Source organism: Sinocyclocheilus rhinocerous, unplaced genomic scaffold (genome assembly GCF_001515625.1).
Source record: "Sinocyclocheilus rhinocerous isolate Xijiao unplaced genomic scaffold, SAMN03320098_v1.1 scaffold5167, whole genome shotgun sequence".
NCBI lineage: Eukaryota > Metazoa > Chordata > Actinopteri > Cypriniformes > Cyprinidae > Sinocyclocheilus > Sinocyclocheilus rhinocerous.
The window spans coordinates 30142-44147 of NW_015657484.1; the positions used below are offsets into that span (position 1 = coordinate 30142).

Consider the following 14006-nt stretch of genomic DNA (forward strand, 5'->3'; position numbering starts at 1 on the left):
ACTGAATCACTTATTAACTTTAATAAGAATCATCTATATTTAATGTATACAGTGAAGATTATTTTTTAATTTATTACTTCATGAAATGTCTGCAGTAGGCTATTTCTAGAAGCCTTTACTAGGCTACTATCTGAAAAACTTTAAAAACTAAAAAAAACTATTTAATTTGTATTTTTGAGTAATATATTTATTTATAATTTGGCTTGTAAGTAATACTTGGAGTGTTTACTTGCCTTCAGTAAGCTTCAGCATGTTTTATTACATTAGTTTATTATTTTTTGCTTTTGTATTAGTGGCAGTTTCTAGCTTCAAAGAAAAATAATTTTTTTCTAACATCTTTGCGGCAATAGTTTTTATGGGTCCAAAATCACCTTGGGTGTGTATTATTTTCTAATAACTCAACGGCCCGTCATCAATTATTCCTTACATAATGTAATTTATTGTAATTAATGTAACCATAAATGCATTCAAAAATAAAACAGGTGTGTGTTGCCTGTGACTTATGGAAAGTATATGTAGGGCTTTTATTCACAGTGTGTGCCATTGTGTAGATTAGGTTTATCCCTCACAGCCTTATTTTCATCCAAGAAAAAAATGAAAATGCCCTGTCTAAGGGGTCCGTGTACTTTGGCGTCCATTCATTTTTCATTTTATTTTTTTTTACCCAGAAATTAAAATGCAGTTTCTTCTTTAATGGTTCAAACACTGATGAACAGAATAAGCAGACACAAACTAATTTTGATTATTCAAAATTCATATTTCATTCAAAATCGTAGAAATTATATAAAGCTCGTTTTTTATTGAGATAAAAGGTGCATTTTCTGCTCTTAAGGTCCCATACACCAAGATAACTCCTTTACCCCCACTCTTGAAATTATACATTTACTTTAACGATGAATAAAGTCAAGTCCCGCCCTTTACTCGGCTGTTTGGGACTCGGACTTAAGTCCGACTCGGCCCATTTTGGACTCGGACTCGATTGGTTAAAGACTCGGATCGACTTAGGTGGACTCGAACCCAACACTAATATATATATATACACACACACACACACACACACACACACACACACACATCTGATATCTGACAGTATGAAGCATCTTTAGAAAAGGTTTGGCAGTAATTCCAGCTGCAGACACTTGTGTCTTTGTTAGGTGAATGAAGTACAGTGTGTGTTTGTATTGAGAGGGGATTCATTATGGGCATCATGGGACCACTGTAAGATGCCAGCTCCAAGGGTTTTCTGCATAATTAAGTCTTTGTGATACAGCAGTGGAGAGCTGTATCACAGAGAGATTCTGGATTATGCTTCAGCTATTAAAAATATAAAAACCTCTTTTACTGACTGTGGTTTTCAGCCTGAAATCCTGAAATATTTCTATTACTCTATGAGAAACCTTTAAAAATCAGTTTACTGTAAGTGTTTTATACAAGTGTCACTATATATTTTTTCAGAACCTAAAAAGTGTCATTTTCTCTGCCATTAATACTGAATCATTCCAAAACAAACTCCACATCCATGTTTGCAGTCTATTTGTGTGTCAAGTTGTCTGCACTTTTCTCTTTTCAAACCTGCATTCATGATTGCAAAGGAAACACAAACCTAGCTGCTGAAGACATAAATACAATGGAAATATTTAGCTACTGCAAACTGCATACTCCTTCAACATATCATCAGCAATATGCGATCTAAGAAAAAATGGAAAATGCATTACATTTTTATTTCTACAGAAAAATATCTACAAATAAAAATACATTTATTTCTCTTATCTTTGTCTTAGATTTTCTTTCTAAAATATGAGTGTGCTTGTGACTGCTGAAACACTGCAGATTGTGCTGATGTGTGTGTGTGTGTGTGCGTGTGTGTGCTGTAAACAGGCCTGGTCAGCACTCCATAGTTCAGAACAGTAAAATCTCAAACGCAGAGTTAAAGCATTCTAATGTTTATTATTTCTATTAATGTTTCTATTGCTAATTATGTATTGGCATTTTTATTAACACACACACACACACACACACACACACACACACACAAAACAAAAATAAGAAAAACATACATCAACCCTTCAAAATAAAAGTTTGGTCTAATGTGAAGTAATTGTGACAGAAATATATCACTATTGTACAGTAGAATATGTCGTTTTCAAAGTAATATAAACAAATTTAAGCAACATACATTTACTGTTCTGTTCTTTGAAAAAAGCTATCATATGGCGTCAGAACTATTTTTTATAATACTTTCAAAATGTGCTTTTTGCTTTTCTGTGTATTTTGCAGTTCAACAGTGCACTTTTCTATTCACTTTTATTTAAATAATAATAAAAAAAGATAATTATGCTAAACATCTCCTTTTGTGATCTACAGAAGAAAGTCATTGCCTGGAACAAAATAAGGGCATGAAAATGACAAAACGTTTTCTTTTTTTTTGGAGATTTTTGGGTTAACTACCCCAAAAAACAAATGGAAAACAAATGCTGTACACTACCAAAACTTTTGCTCCAATTTTGTTTGAGACACCACTGACTTGCCATGACAGACAGTAAGAAAAATCTTAAAAGAAAGACCTGCTTTAAGATCTCAAATCACAGACCTCCTTCTCAGCAGGCAGTCTTTGAATCCTGCCAGTATCTTGAGAAGAGAAGCTCTCTGTATTGTGTTACTTGAGCTACGGAATGTCATAACTATTGAGGTTACAACAGCAAGACAGCATACTTGAACTAGCTCTCTGCAGTGGGCATAGATCAACCATCTGATTCTTTCCACCTTGATGCTCCCGTCACTTCTCTAAGATTTTCCTGAGGTTCTTCATTCATTTTTCTGATCCTCTCAGCCAGTGAGCCCACAGTCTAACTCGGGCTCTGTAGACCCTCCACCCGGGAGAGAACAAAGCCTGTGGAACTTCATCTGCACATTCCTCCCACACCTCTCCCTTAATCTGCAGCCAGAGGAAAGAGCCTGGCATCCCCTCAAAGACCAGAGGACCTTTGATCCTTCTCAAGGTGACCCAGGATGAAGGAAAGCAGAGGCTGAGAACTAAGCAGTGATAATAGTGCAGATTTCTCAAATGGAACTGGATCTACACACCTGGCGCACCTGGAAATATTGCTACATGTGTGAGCACCTATATGGCATTGCTTGACAATTATCAAAATATAACACATTGCAATATATAACTTCTATGTGCATCTTAAAAATAACCAATAAAATAATTTTAAATAAATAAAATAACGAGAATTTTTTTTTATACAAAATGCTGTACAAACTATGCAGACACTTATAAGAAATTCTTAATTTCTAATGCAGTACCTACGCCACCAAATCCATATTTTCATAAAATAAACTGACATTAAGCATTAACAAGTATTAGTTGCAATAATAAATGTTTTGTGCATATATCTGAAAACAGTCCCGTTTCAGAAAGAATGGTGGCAGTATAGGTGAGGTCATGAACCAGAATCTGTTATTGCACTTAGCCTGTGACTTGTCAGAGAGAAATGCTCTCATTAGTGGAAACAGAAACTTTTTAAATTGAGTTTTATGATGGAAAGTAGGATCTTATGAAGGTAGAGCCATTTGGTAATCCCATCAGTCTTTCCATGATGAATGAGAAACTCCTAGATTTTGGGCTATTTTTGCCTCATTATTGCCACGTGGTTGAAGCTTTATGGGAGTTTAATAGTTCTATGTGCAAAGTACAAAATAAGCACATATGATAATTGATTTACTACTTCATATAAAATTACCAAACCTACTGGGCAAAGTGACAGGTGAACATTAGTGTATTAAATTGCAGCTATTTCTGTACTTAGAGTAATTTTTAGTTATGACCATTCCATTTGTAATACGAAACTCAGTAGCTGACATATTTCAGCTTGAAAACATATTAATATTAAAAACCCTAAAAACCTGCATGCTTATATTAAAAACCTTGAAAGACTGAGACAAAGGGAGAAACTTCCACTGACCTGGTGTAGACGCCATTTTTGCGGCAGAAGGAATTTTTGACAGACAGTCGTCGATTGTTCAGTTCCAAGGCAGGGAAGCGGCTCTCGTCCAGGCTGACCATCTCTCCATGTGTCAATGCATTACAGTTGGAATTGTTGCCTGTATGGATGAGATATGGAGACATTAAGAGATCATTAAGACATAGTTTGGACCAAAACTGAGATGTGACAAATTTTGATCTGCTGAAGATGATGCTTTGGGTCTTACTAAATTAATTGAAACAGAAATTAATTTTGTCAAGGGGGTCAATCATGATAACAGGATGTAATGCCACCAAAACCACAAAACCACAAGGCCATAAACCAAATAATCTCTAAACCTTTGCTATTTTTGAAGCCTCATTAAGATAAAACAGTTCTGGGCTGGCAGGTGGTGTTGTGTGAATGGTGTGTATGTGTGTGTGTTTGACATTTGTGTGATGGAGTGTGTTTTTGTGTGGAAGCACAAACTGGGCCTCTCATGCTCCCTCAGTTTGTTTAACATGCTTAGTGACCCACATGACTGTCCCACCCCTCAGTTCTGTTGTGGTCTGCCTGCTCTTACTACAGAAATGCTGACCACACACTTACACACACATACCACACTGATGACTTCACAGCAACAACAATGCTGTTTCATTCATCACGCCTCTCCCTGAATGACCCTTTGACATAAACAAATACACATACATAAACAGAGAGAACGATAGAATGATAGATGGAACGATAGAACGATAGATAGATAGATAGATGGAATGATAGAACAATAGAACGGTAGAATGATAGAACGATAGATAGATAGATGGAGCGATAGAATGATAGATAGAACGATAGATAGAACGATAGAACAATAGATAGATAGATGGAATGATAGAATGATAGATGGAACGATAGATAGAACGAAAGAACGAAATATATAGATATATGGAACAATAGAATGATAGAATGATAGATAGATAGATAGATAGATAGATAGATAGATAGATAGATAGAAACTTGGATACATGGATGGATACATACTTGAGTCAGATTTCTTGGCATATTTCTTGCTCTGGCCTCTGATGATGAGGATGAAAACTAGAAGCAGGATGAAAATGAGGCCGACCAGAGCCACCACCACCAGAAACCACCATTCTTCATAGAACGGAGCCACTTTTTGTGCTGGAATTAAAAACAGATGCATATATCATTAGAATAATTGGTATGATTTCAGATTGATTTTCACTTGTTCTAACTTTGAGGAACTAACCTGATATAGATGGTGACGGTTGGCTTGGAGACCCATACCCATAATCATTCACCCCGATGACCCGGAAGTCATAGCTGACTCCCTGTTTCAAGATATCCATGTTGAAGGTGTATGATGTCACTTCCTTGGGAATGTCCTTGATTAAGATGTCCCACAAGCCTTCATCTGGAACATTTTTAAGAAATAAAAATGCCTAGTCATTCATAGCCGCATATTTTATATCAGTCATAAGTCCTATGAGTCTGATGACATTAGAGCAACACAACTATGAAAATCATGTCATTATTTACTCACCTTCATGTCATTTCAAATCCATATACAAGTTTGAAACAACATGGGAGTGAAAAATGTTATTCATTACCAAATGTTAATTTGGCACTGTTTTTTTGTGTTGTGTTTTGTGTGTGTGTTTAACACTGCAGCAGCTGTCAGGGCTAATAATTCAGAGGCGAGACCTCATCAAATAAAATGTTATCACAATATAGATCATATGTCATTTCAGCTATGTCTAATGTGTTTAATGTGCTACCGAGAACCCCAAGTGCCTTCAGCTAGCAGTGCAGAGAGAGAAAAATAGAGCTGGTGTCATGTGCCAGGCCTGCTAGAGAAATTACAGAGTGAGATCTTCAGGGCAGAGTGAAAATAATATTCCACCTCTACGGCACATCAGCGACATGCAAAGATGACCTGGCACACATCACACTAATTTATGGGTATTTAACACACACAGTTGCTTTAAATCAATCCCATCTGCTCCTCCTCCAGAATTCACTCTTTTCTCATTCGAGCACAGCTTCTCTTCAGTCACTGAGGAAATCTGATCTGCTTTGTCTCACATCAATATATCTCCTCCATCGGACACAAGCTGCCGTCAGCATCTTTTTTCCAGACTGACGCATATGGAATCACTCTTCATTGTTTGGGAGAATTTGTATCTAGAAGTTTAGTTGATGAATATGCTGCCAAACAGATCTCATGCTAAAGTCTTAAAGTCAGAGACACTGGTTTACTTATTTCCTTGAATACAAGTCTTGAGTTCTTTTAAATCAGAAGATATTGTTATTTTTCACTGTAAAACCATACTGCTTTCAGTTTAGCCTTAGTTTTATTTTTGTAACTTTTTATGGGTAGATAAATAGAGAATTTGAGAGTGAGTAAAGGGGAGTGGAAACTGGACGCATTGCAAACCGAGTTTCCTTAAAGAGTATATAATATAGTATAAAATATAACTGCCAGCTTTCTGATAAAAAATTGTGATTTAACATGTGATTACAAAATAAAATAAAAACCCTAAAAAAATTCAGTTTGCTTGGCGTGTTTGTTGGACTGCACAATTTAGCAAAAAAATGTGTGATTGCACACAAATATGACTATAAAATAATAATAATAATGATAATTCCTAAATAGAAATATTAAACAAAATATGAAATATTACTATTGTAATATTTCAGTGTAAAATAAAACAATGAGTACTAAAGAAATAAATAATTTAATTATATAAATAACAATACTATTATACTATCAACTGCAAAATTACAATACTAATGTTCAGGGCTCCTAATTTCTTCATTTTCAATTGTTAAAGCACCAAACTTCTCTGAAGATGGTTGGTTTGTGTTGTGTTCCAAATGCATGTTATAAAAGTAGATGGAGTACTAAATTCAGATGGAGCAGCATTCACTTTGAACTGAGCTGCTCTGAGACACTGAAAACACTGGATCATGAGCTGCTCGTGTGTAAATGAACACAGAGCCGCACTTGTAAGTGCACAGAACGTGACAATTTCTAATCTATTTTGATCGTTTGGACACTTTTCATAAACACACAGGAAAGAAATGACATGAAGACAAAAGGAAAGTAATTCGTACTCGCACAAACCTGCAACTCCCATATGAGCACTAAGGTTCATCATGCTTAGAGTGTGTGTTGGCCACTAGGCCAAATAATAAAGTGCAAATAATCTCACCTGAGGGCCTGGCCTCAATAACATAGCGGGTGATAGGTGCTCGCCCGGGATCCCCATTGGTCCAGTGGATGGTGAGGGCGGAGCCATATCGGGAGATGAAGGGCTCACCGGGAGGGCCCGGGGCTCCTGATCACACACAGAAGCAATGGGGTTACAAGAACTTGCAGAAATTGCTTAGCTGAAATTGTAAGGAGGCACGGAGAAAGCATGCAGACAGACCTTCTCCAGGTCCTGTGGTGATGTTGGCCTCCACCTCTGGACCGTAGGTGAAGGTTTTGGCGCGAATGCGGAAGTTGTATGTGACGCCATCCGCCAGGTCTTTGATTTTCAGCCACAGAGGGGCGTTCCCCTTCACGTCCACCGTCACGATCTTACTGACGCCTGGGGGGGAGGGGGAGTGAAGACAGTCGACACAGGCCACTGAGGACTCTAGACAAACACACTACTTTTAGTTCAGGCAACAGGAGCTCAACACACACTCACACGTGGGCGTAGATCTCAACAATAATGTTGGCCCCTGAATAATGATGGCAAGGTCCAAAATTAACACTCATCAAGTGCTAAATGCACTTTAGCCAGTTAATAAGAATTTTGCTGGTAATTTTATTAGGCGATTTTATTCTTATAATTTAATACTTTAAGTAATTTTATTATTTTTGTAGTGTTTAAGTTGACTTGAAATAGAGATAATAGAATGATAGAATGATAGATAGATAGATAGATAGATAGATAGATAGAAACTTGGATACATGGATGGATACATACTTGAGTCAGATTTCTTGGCATATTTCTTGCTCTGGCCTCTGATGATGAGGATGAAAACTAGAAGCAGGATGAAAATGAGGCCGACCAGAGCCACCACCACCAGAAACCACCATTCTTCATAGAACGGAGCCACTTTTTGTGCTGGAATTAAAAACAGATGCATATATCATTAGAATAATTGGTATGATTTCAGATTGATTTTCACTTGTTCTAACTTTGAGGAACTAACCTGATATAGATGGTGACGGTTGGCTTGGAGACCCATACCCATAATCATTCACCCCGATGACCCGGAAGTCATAGCTGACTCCCTGTTTCAAGATATCCATGTTGAAGGTGTATGATGTCACTTCCTTGGGAATGTCCTTGATTAAGATGTCCCACAAGCCTTCATCTGGAACATTTTTAAGAAATAAAAATGCCTAGTCATTCATAGCCGCATATTTTATATCAGTCATAAGTCCTATGAGTCTGATGACATTAGAGCAACACAACTATGAAAATCATGTCATTATTTACTCACCTTCATGTCATTTCAAATCCATATACAAGTTTGAAACAACATGGGAGTGAAAAATGTTATTCATTACCAAATGTTAATTTGGCACTGTTTTTTTGTGTTGTGTTTTGTGTGTGTGTTTAACACTGCAGCAGCTGTCAGGGCTAATAATTCAGAGGCGAGACCTCATCAAATAAAATGTTATCACAATATAGATCATATGTCATTTCAGCTATGTCTAATGTGTTTAATGTGCTACCGAGAACCCCAAGTGCCTTCAGCTAGCAGTGCAGAGAGAGAAAAATAGAGCTGGTGTCATGTGCCAGGCCTGCTAGAGAAATTACAGAGTGAGATCTTCAGGGCAGAGTGAAAATAATATTCCACCTCTACGGCACATCAGCGACATGCAAAGATGACCTGGCACACATCACACTAATTTATGGGTATTTAACACACACAGTTGCTTTAAATCAATCCCATCTGCTCCTCCTCCAGAATTCACTCTTTTCTCATTCGAGCACAGCTTCTCTTCAGTCACTGAGGAAATCTGATCTGCTTTGTCTCACATCAATATATCTCCTCCATCGGACACAAGCTGCCGTCAGCATCTTTTTTCCAGACTGACGCATATGGAATCACTCTTCATTGTTTGGGAGAATTTGTATCTAGAAGTTTAGTTGATGAATATGCTGCCAAACAGATCTCATGCTAAGCGTGGGCCTTAAAGTCAGAGACACTGGTTTACTTATTTCCTTGAATACAAGTCTTGAGTTCTTTTAAATCAGAAGATATTGTTATTTTTCACTGTAAAACCATACTGCTTTCAGTTTAGCCTTAGTTTTATTTTTGTAACTTTTTATGGGTAGATAAATAGAGAATTTGAGAGTGAGTAAAGGGGAGTGGAAACTGGACGCATTGCAAACCGAGTTTCCTTAAAGAGTATATAATATAGTATAAAATATAACTGCCAGCTTTCTGATAAAAAATTGTGATTTAACATGTGATTACAAAATAAAATAAAAACCCTAAAAAAATTCAGTTTGCTTGGCGTGTTTGTTGGACTGCACAATTTAGCAAAAAAATGTGTGATTGCACACAAATATGACTATAAAATAATAATAATAATGATAATTCCTAAATAGAAATATTAAACAAAATATGAAATATTACTATTGTAATATTTCAGTGTAAAATAAAACAATGAGTACTAAAGAAATAAATAATTTAATTATATAAATAACAATACTATTATACTATCAACTGCAAAATTACAATACTAATGTTCAGGGCTCCTAATTTCTTCATTTTCAATTGTTAAAGCACCAAACTTCTCTGAAGATGGTTGGTTTGTGTTGTGTTCCAAATGCATGTTATAAAAGTAGATGGAGTACTAAATTCAGATGGAGCAGCATTCACTTTGAACTGAGCTGCTCTGAGACACTGAAAACACTGGATCATGAGCTGCTCGTGTGTAAATGAACACAGAGCCGCACTTGTAAGTGCACAGAACGTGACAATTTCTAATCTATTTTGATCGTTTGGACACTTTTCATAAACACACAGGAAAGAAATGACATGAAGACAAAAGGAAAGTAATTCGTACTCGCACAAACCTGCAACTCCCATATGAGCACTAAGGTTCATCATGCTTAGAGTGTGTGTTGGCCACTAGGCCAAATAATAAAGTGCAAATAATCTCACCTGAGGGCCTGGCCTCAATAACATAGCGGGTGATAGGTGCTCGCCCGGGATCCCCATTGGTCCAGTGGATGGTGAGGGCGGAGCCATATCGAGAGATGAAGGGCTCACCGGGAGGGCCCGGGGCTCCTGATCACACACAGAAGCAATGGGGTTACAAGAACTTGCAGAAATTGCTTAGCTGAAATTGTAAGGAGGCACGGAGAAAGCATGCAGACAGACCTTCTCCAGGTCCTGTGGTGATGTTGGCCTCCACCTCCGGACCATAGGTGAATGTTTTGGCGCGAATGCGGAAGTTGTACGTGACGCTATCCGCCAGGTCTTTGATTTTCAGCCACAGGGGGGCGTTCCCCTTCACGTCCACCGTCACGATCTTACTGACGCCTGGGGGGGAGGGGGAGTGAAGACAGTCGACACAGGCCACTGAGGACTCTAGACAGACACACTACTTTTAGTTCAGGCAACAGGAGCTCAACACACACTCACACGTGGGCGTAGATCTCAACAATAATGTTGGCCCCTGAATAATGATGGCAAGGTCCAAAATTAACACTCATCAAGTGCTAAATGCACTTTAGCCAGTTAATAAGAATTTTGCTGGTAATTTTATTAGGCGATTTTATTCTTATAATTTAATACTTTAAGTAATTTTATTATTTTTGTAGTGTTTAAGTTGACTTGAAATAGAGATAATTTGATGCGCATTGTACATTTTTAGAGACTCGAAGTTTGAATTTTGAACTCCTAAAGTTTTCTCCAGAACTCCGTTATGTCAAGACCAAGCCACTAAAAGTGACTCTAGACAATAGCCAAAATACATTGTACGGGTCAAAATTATTGATTTTTCTTTTAAGCCAAAAATCATTAGGATATTAAGTAAAGATCATGTTCCATAAAGAAATTTTTGCTAAGAACTTCATTTGGATAACTTTAAAGGCAATTTTCTCAATATTTTGATTTTTTTGCACCCTCAGATTCCAGATTTTAAAATAGTTGTATCTCGGCCAAATATTGTAAACCATACATCAATTGAAAGCTTATTTATTCAGTTTTCAGATGATGTATAAATCTTAATTTAAAAAAATTGACTATTATGACTGGTTTTGTGGTCCAGGGTTACATATAAAGAATAAAATCAAGGAGTTGTGACAGGTGCTATTTCAACAGAGAATAGTTTGTGTCTGTTAATGTTAACTAAAACTATTAATATATATATATATATATATATATATATTAATTTATCAAAAATAATAATTAATTAAATAATTGTTAAAGCTAGTATAAAATATAAATATTAGATGAAAATTTTCAACTTAAAAATAAAATAATCAACTAAAAGTAAAACTAAAATGTAAAATAACAATGTAAAAAACAAAATTAAATAAAGATAAATATAAATATTAAACAAAAACTAAGAAAAATGACAAATGCACATAACTAAATTACTAAAACAAACGAAAAAAAAAAAAAACATAAAAAAAGCTAATTCAAAATAGTATTAAACATTATAATAGTATATAAATTATACTGTTTTACAATAATACTGTTTGTAAGTGAAAGCACAAAATTACCTGTGCTGTTTGTCATAAATAAGCAAGGACAATAGCTAAATAATTTTAAATAACAGCTAAATTAATATAAATATTTTTAAAATAAAAATAATGCAACATTTCATGGGCAGTTAAAATATTTATAGATAGTAACTTTACAATTAACCCACCACTGGCAAGTGTTAATTGTGGACCCCGACTGATTATAATCACAATTTGATGTTAGCACAATTATGGAAGGAAAGTGTTTTCCCGGCCCCTGCACACAAACAAATACAGACACACACAAGCACACACACGCACGCACACTCATTCTCTATTTTGTGACTACTAACTGGCTATATCAATCAAACTCATGATTATCTGGTAATGCTAGTAAGGTGTTAGAAAAAGGAACTTTGAAGCTAAAGGTGTTATACATGAAATCTGAAATCTATATATGAAACAAGAAAGGCACTGACCATCAACAGGCATGCAGGGCTCGTAGATAAGTCTGTAACCCTCAATGATGCCGTTAGGGAAGACAGGCTCGCCCCACGACACGTTGACAGAGGTGGTGGTGAGCTCGCTGAAATGAATGAAACTGGGAGCGCTGGGAGCTGAAAGAGAAAACATCTGCTAATCAGGAGAGACAGTCTCAATGGCTTAAACGTGTGTCTGTCTGTCTCCCTTTGCTGGAATTGAGACTTTAAACCCTTCTTGGAACAAAAAACAGCTACAACAAAATTACCTGCCATTCTGTGCCTGTTTCTATCTCTGGGGGAAAAAGAAAAAGAGCAGACATAACATAGAGACAAATCTTTTTAGATGAAGGAGAGGAAGACAGCTTGTGAGAAGATTGTCAGACTCTTGCTGATTTATTGTACTGCCTTTGCTATGTGTTTCAGCTCCACAGCTTGAGGCAAAACCATTTAACGCCAGTCAAAGTGTTTTCTGGAAGAGCGATTTATGATATAAACAAAAACTGTCAAGCTATTATATGTAGTTGTAACCACAAGCAAAAAACAATACTCTTTAGTATGTCAACAGTACTTTAACCACACACAATAAGTGGTCTTAATTGAAAATGAAACAAAACAATACAATTTTTTGCAACATTTTTTAACAAAACTCCAAATCCAGTCAGTAAGTTGGGTGTTAATTCATTAAACGCTTTTATGTTTCAAAAACGAATCTGCAAGACTGATTCAAACCTTCAATGACTTTTAAGTCTTTTTCACTGATTCTTTGAAAACAGTTCATACGCATCATTCACTTGAGAATCAATCTATACTAACGGTGAATTTTGTCTTATTTGTCACATCATCTTTTCTTCGTAAGAAAAATAAAGAATAAACCTAGTGTATGTTTCCACCATTCAATTTTGAGGATTCAGAATATCATTTTTATGTCCTCTGTCCTATTATACACTCTACTTTGTTCCTCGTCTTTCCCCTTCTTGAATTTATTAGCAAAGAGAGTGAAAACAAAAAGCCCACACATAACAAAATAGCCTGGAAAGCTATTTCATCCATCAACTAATTTTGACACTGAAGCTCAACATGGCCAACTTTATAATATTAGATGACAAAAACGGTCACTTCTGTGGCAATCGAATGAAAAGCATATTTCTCTCAGACTCCAGGGAAACATCTTCTCCAGAACGAGAGAACAATCTAGAGACTGTGTCCCACAGATGCTCTGAGCAGCGAGCCAACTCACAGGAATGCCGAATGAAATCCACAAGGCTGAATAAGGCAGAAATTACTCCGCTTCATCAGAGCGAACTCTACACACACAAACAAACGCAGATAGCAGATTTACTGATTAGAAGCAAAGGATAACTTGTTGAGTTCTTGATATTTTTTGGCCAGTTTTCAGCATTCCAGAAGGTCTTGGACAAATAATGAAATCATTTGAAATAGTTTCCATCATTACAAACTTTTGACTGACTTCCCATGTGTTTACTAGGGTTGTGACAGTGAGGAAATTTTCCCAGCGGTTAATCGACGTGTGACAACACCGGTAATACCGGAATCACCGTGGGGGCGGGGGCGTTCCCTCTTTTCCTTGCTTTCCTTCGTTTTTTAATAGCTTGTAAAAGCTGCGTGCGCATTTTACTTTCACTTTCGAAATAGCGGCAGTCAATTGCTTGAATGCAACAACAAAATACAATGCCAAACTCACTTTAGCCTATATATAAAACATAGAACTTTTATTAACAAAACAAATAAAAATACACCAAAAATAGGGCAGGCTATGCCTAATATAAAATAACAAATAACTTTAATTAAGTTTAAATTGGTATACAAAACTG

General features: G+C 36.4%; 1 protein-coding gene across 1 annotated transcript in view; it reads right to left on the reverse strand.

Annotated features, from left to right (window-relative positions):
* Window positions 1-14006, reverse strand: part of LOC107721024 (protein sidekick-2-like) — a 98913-nt gene that overhangs the window by 12482 nt on the left and 72425 nt on the right. Inside the window, exons 37-42 of the mRNA XM_016528877.1 lie at window positions 12172-12309; window positions 7418-7627; window positions 7199-7324; window positions 5233-5397; window positions 5004-5144; window positions 3966-4104 (exon numbers count right to left, since the gene is read on the reverse strand). Coding sequence (XP_016384363.1) covers window positions 3966-4104; window positions 5004-5144; window positions 5233-5397; window positions 7199-7324; window positions 7418-7627; window positions 12172-12309 — 919 coding nt within the window. The remainder of the gene's footprint in view (window positions 1-3965; window positions 4105-5003; window positions 5145-5232; window positions 5398-7198; window positions 7325-7417; window positions 7628-12171; window positions 12310-14006) is intronic.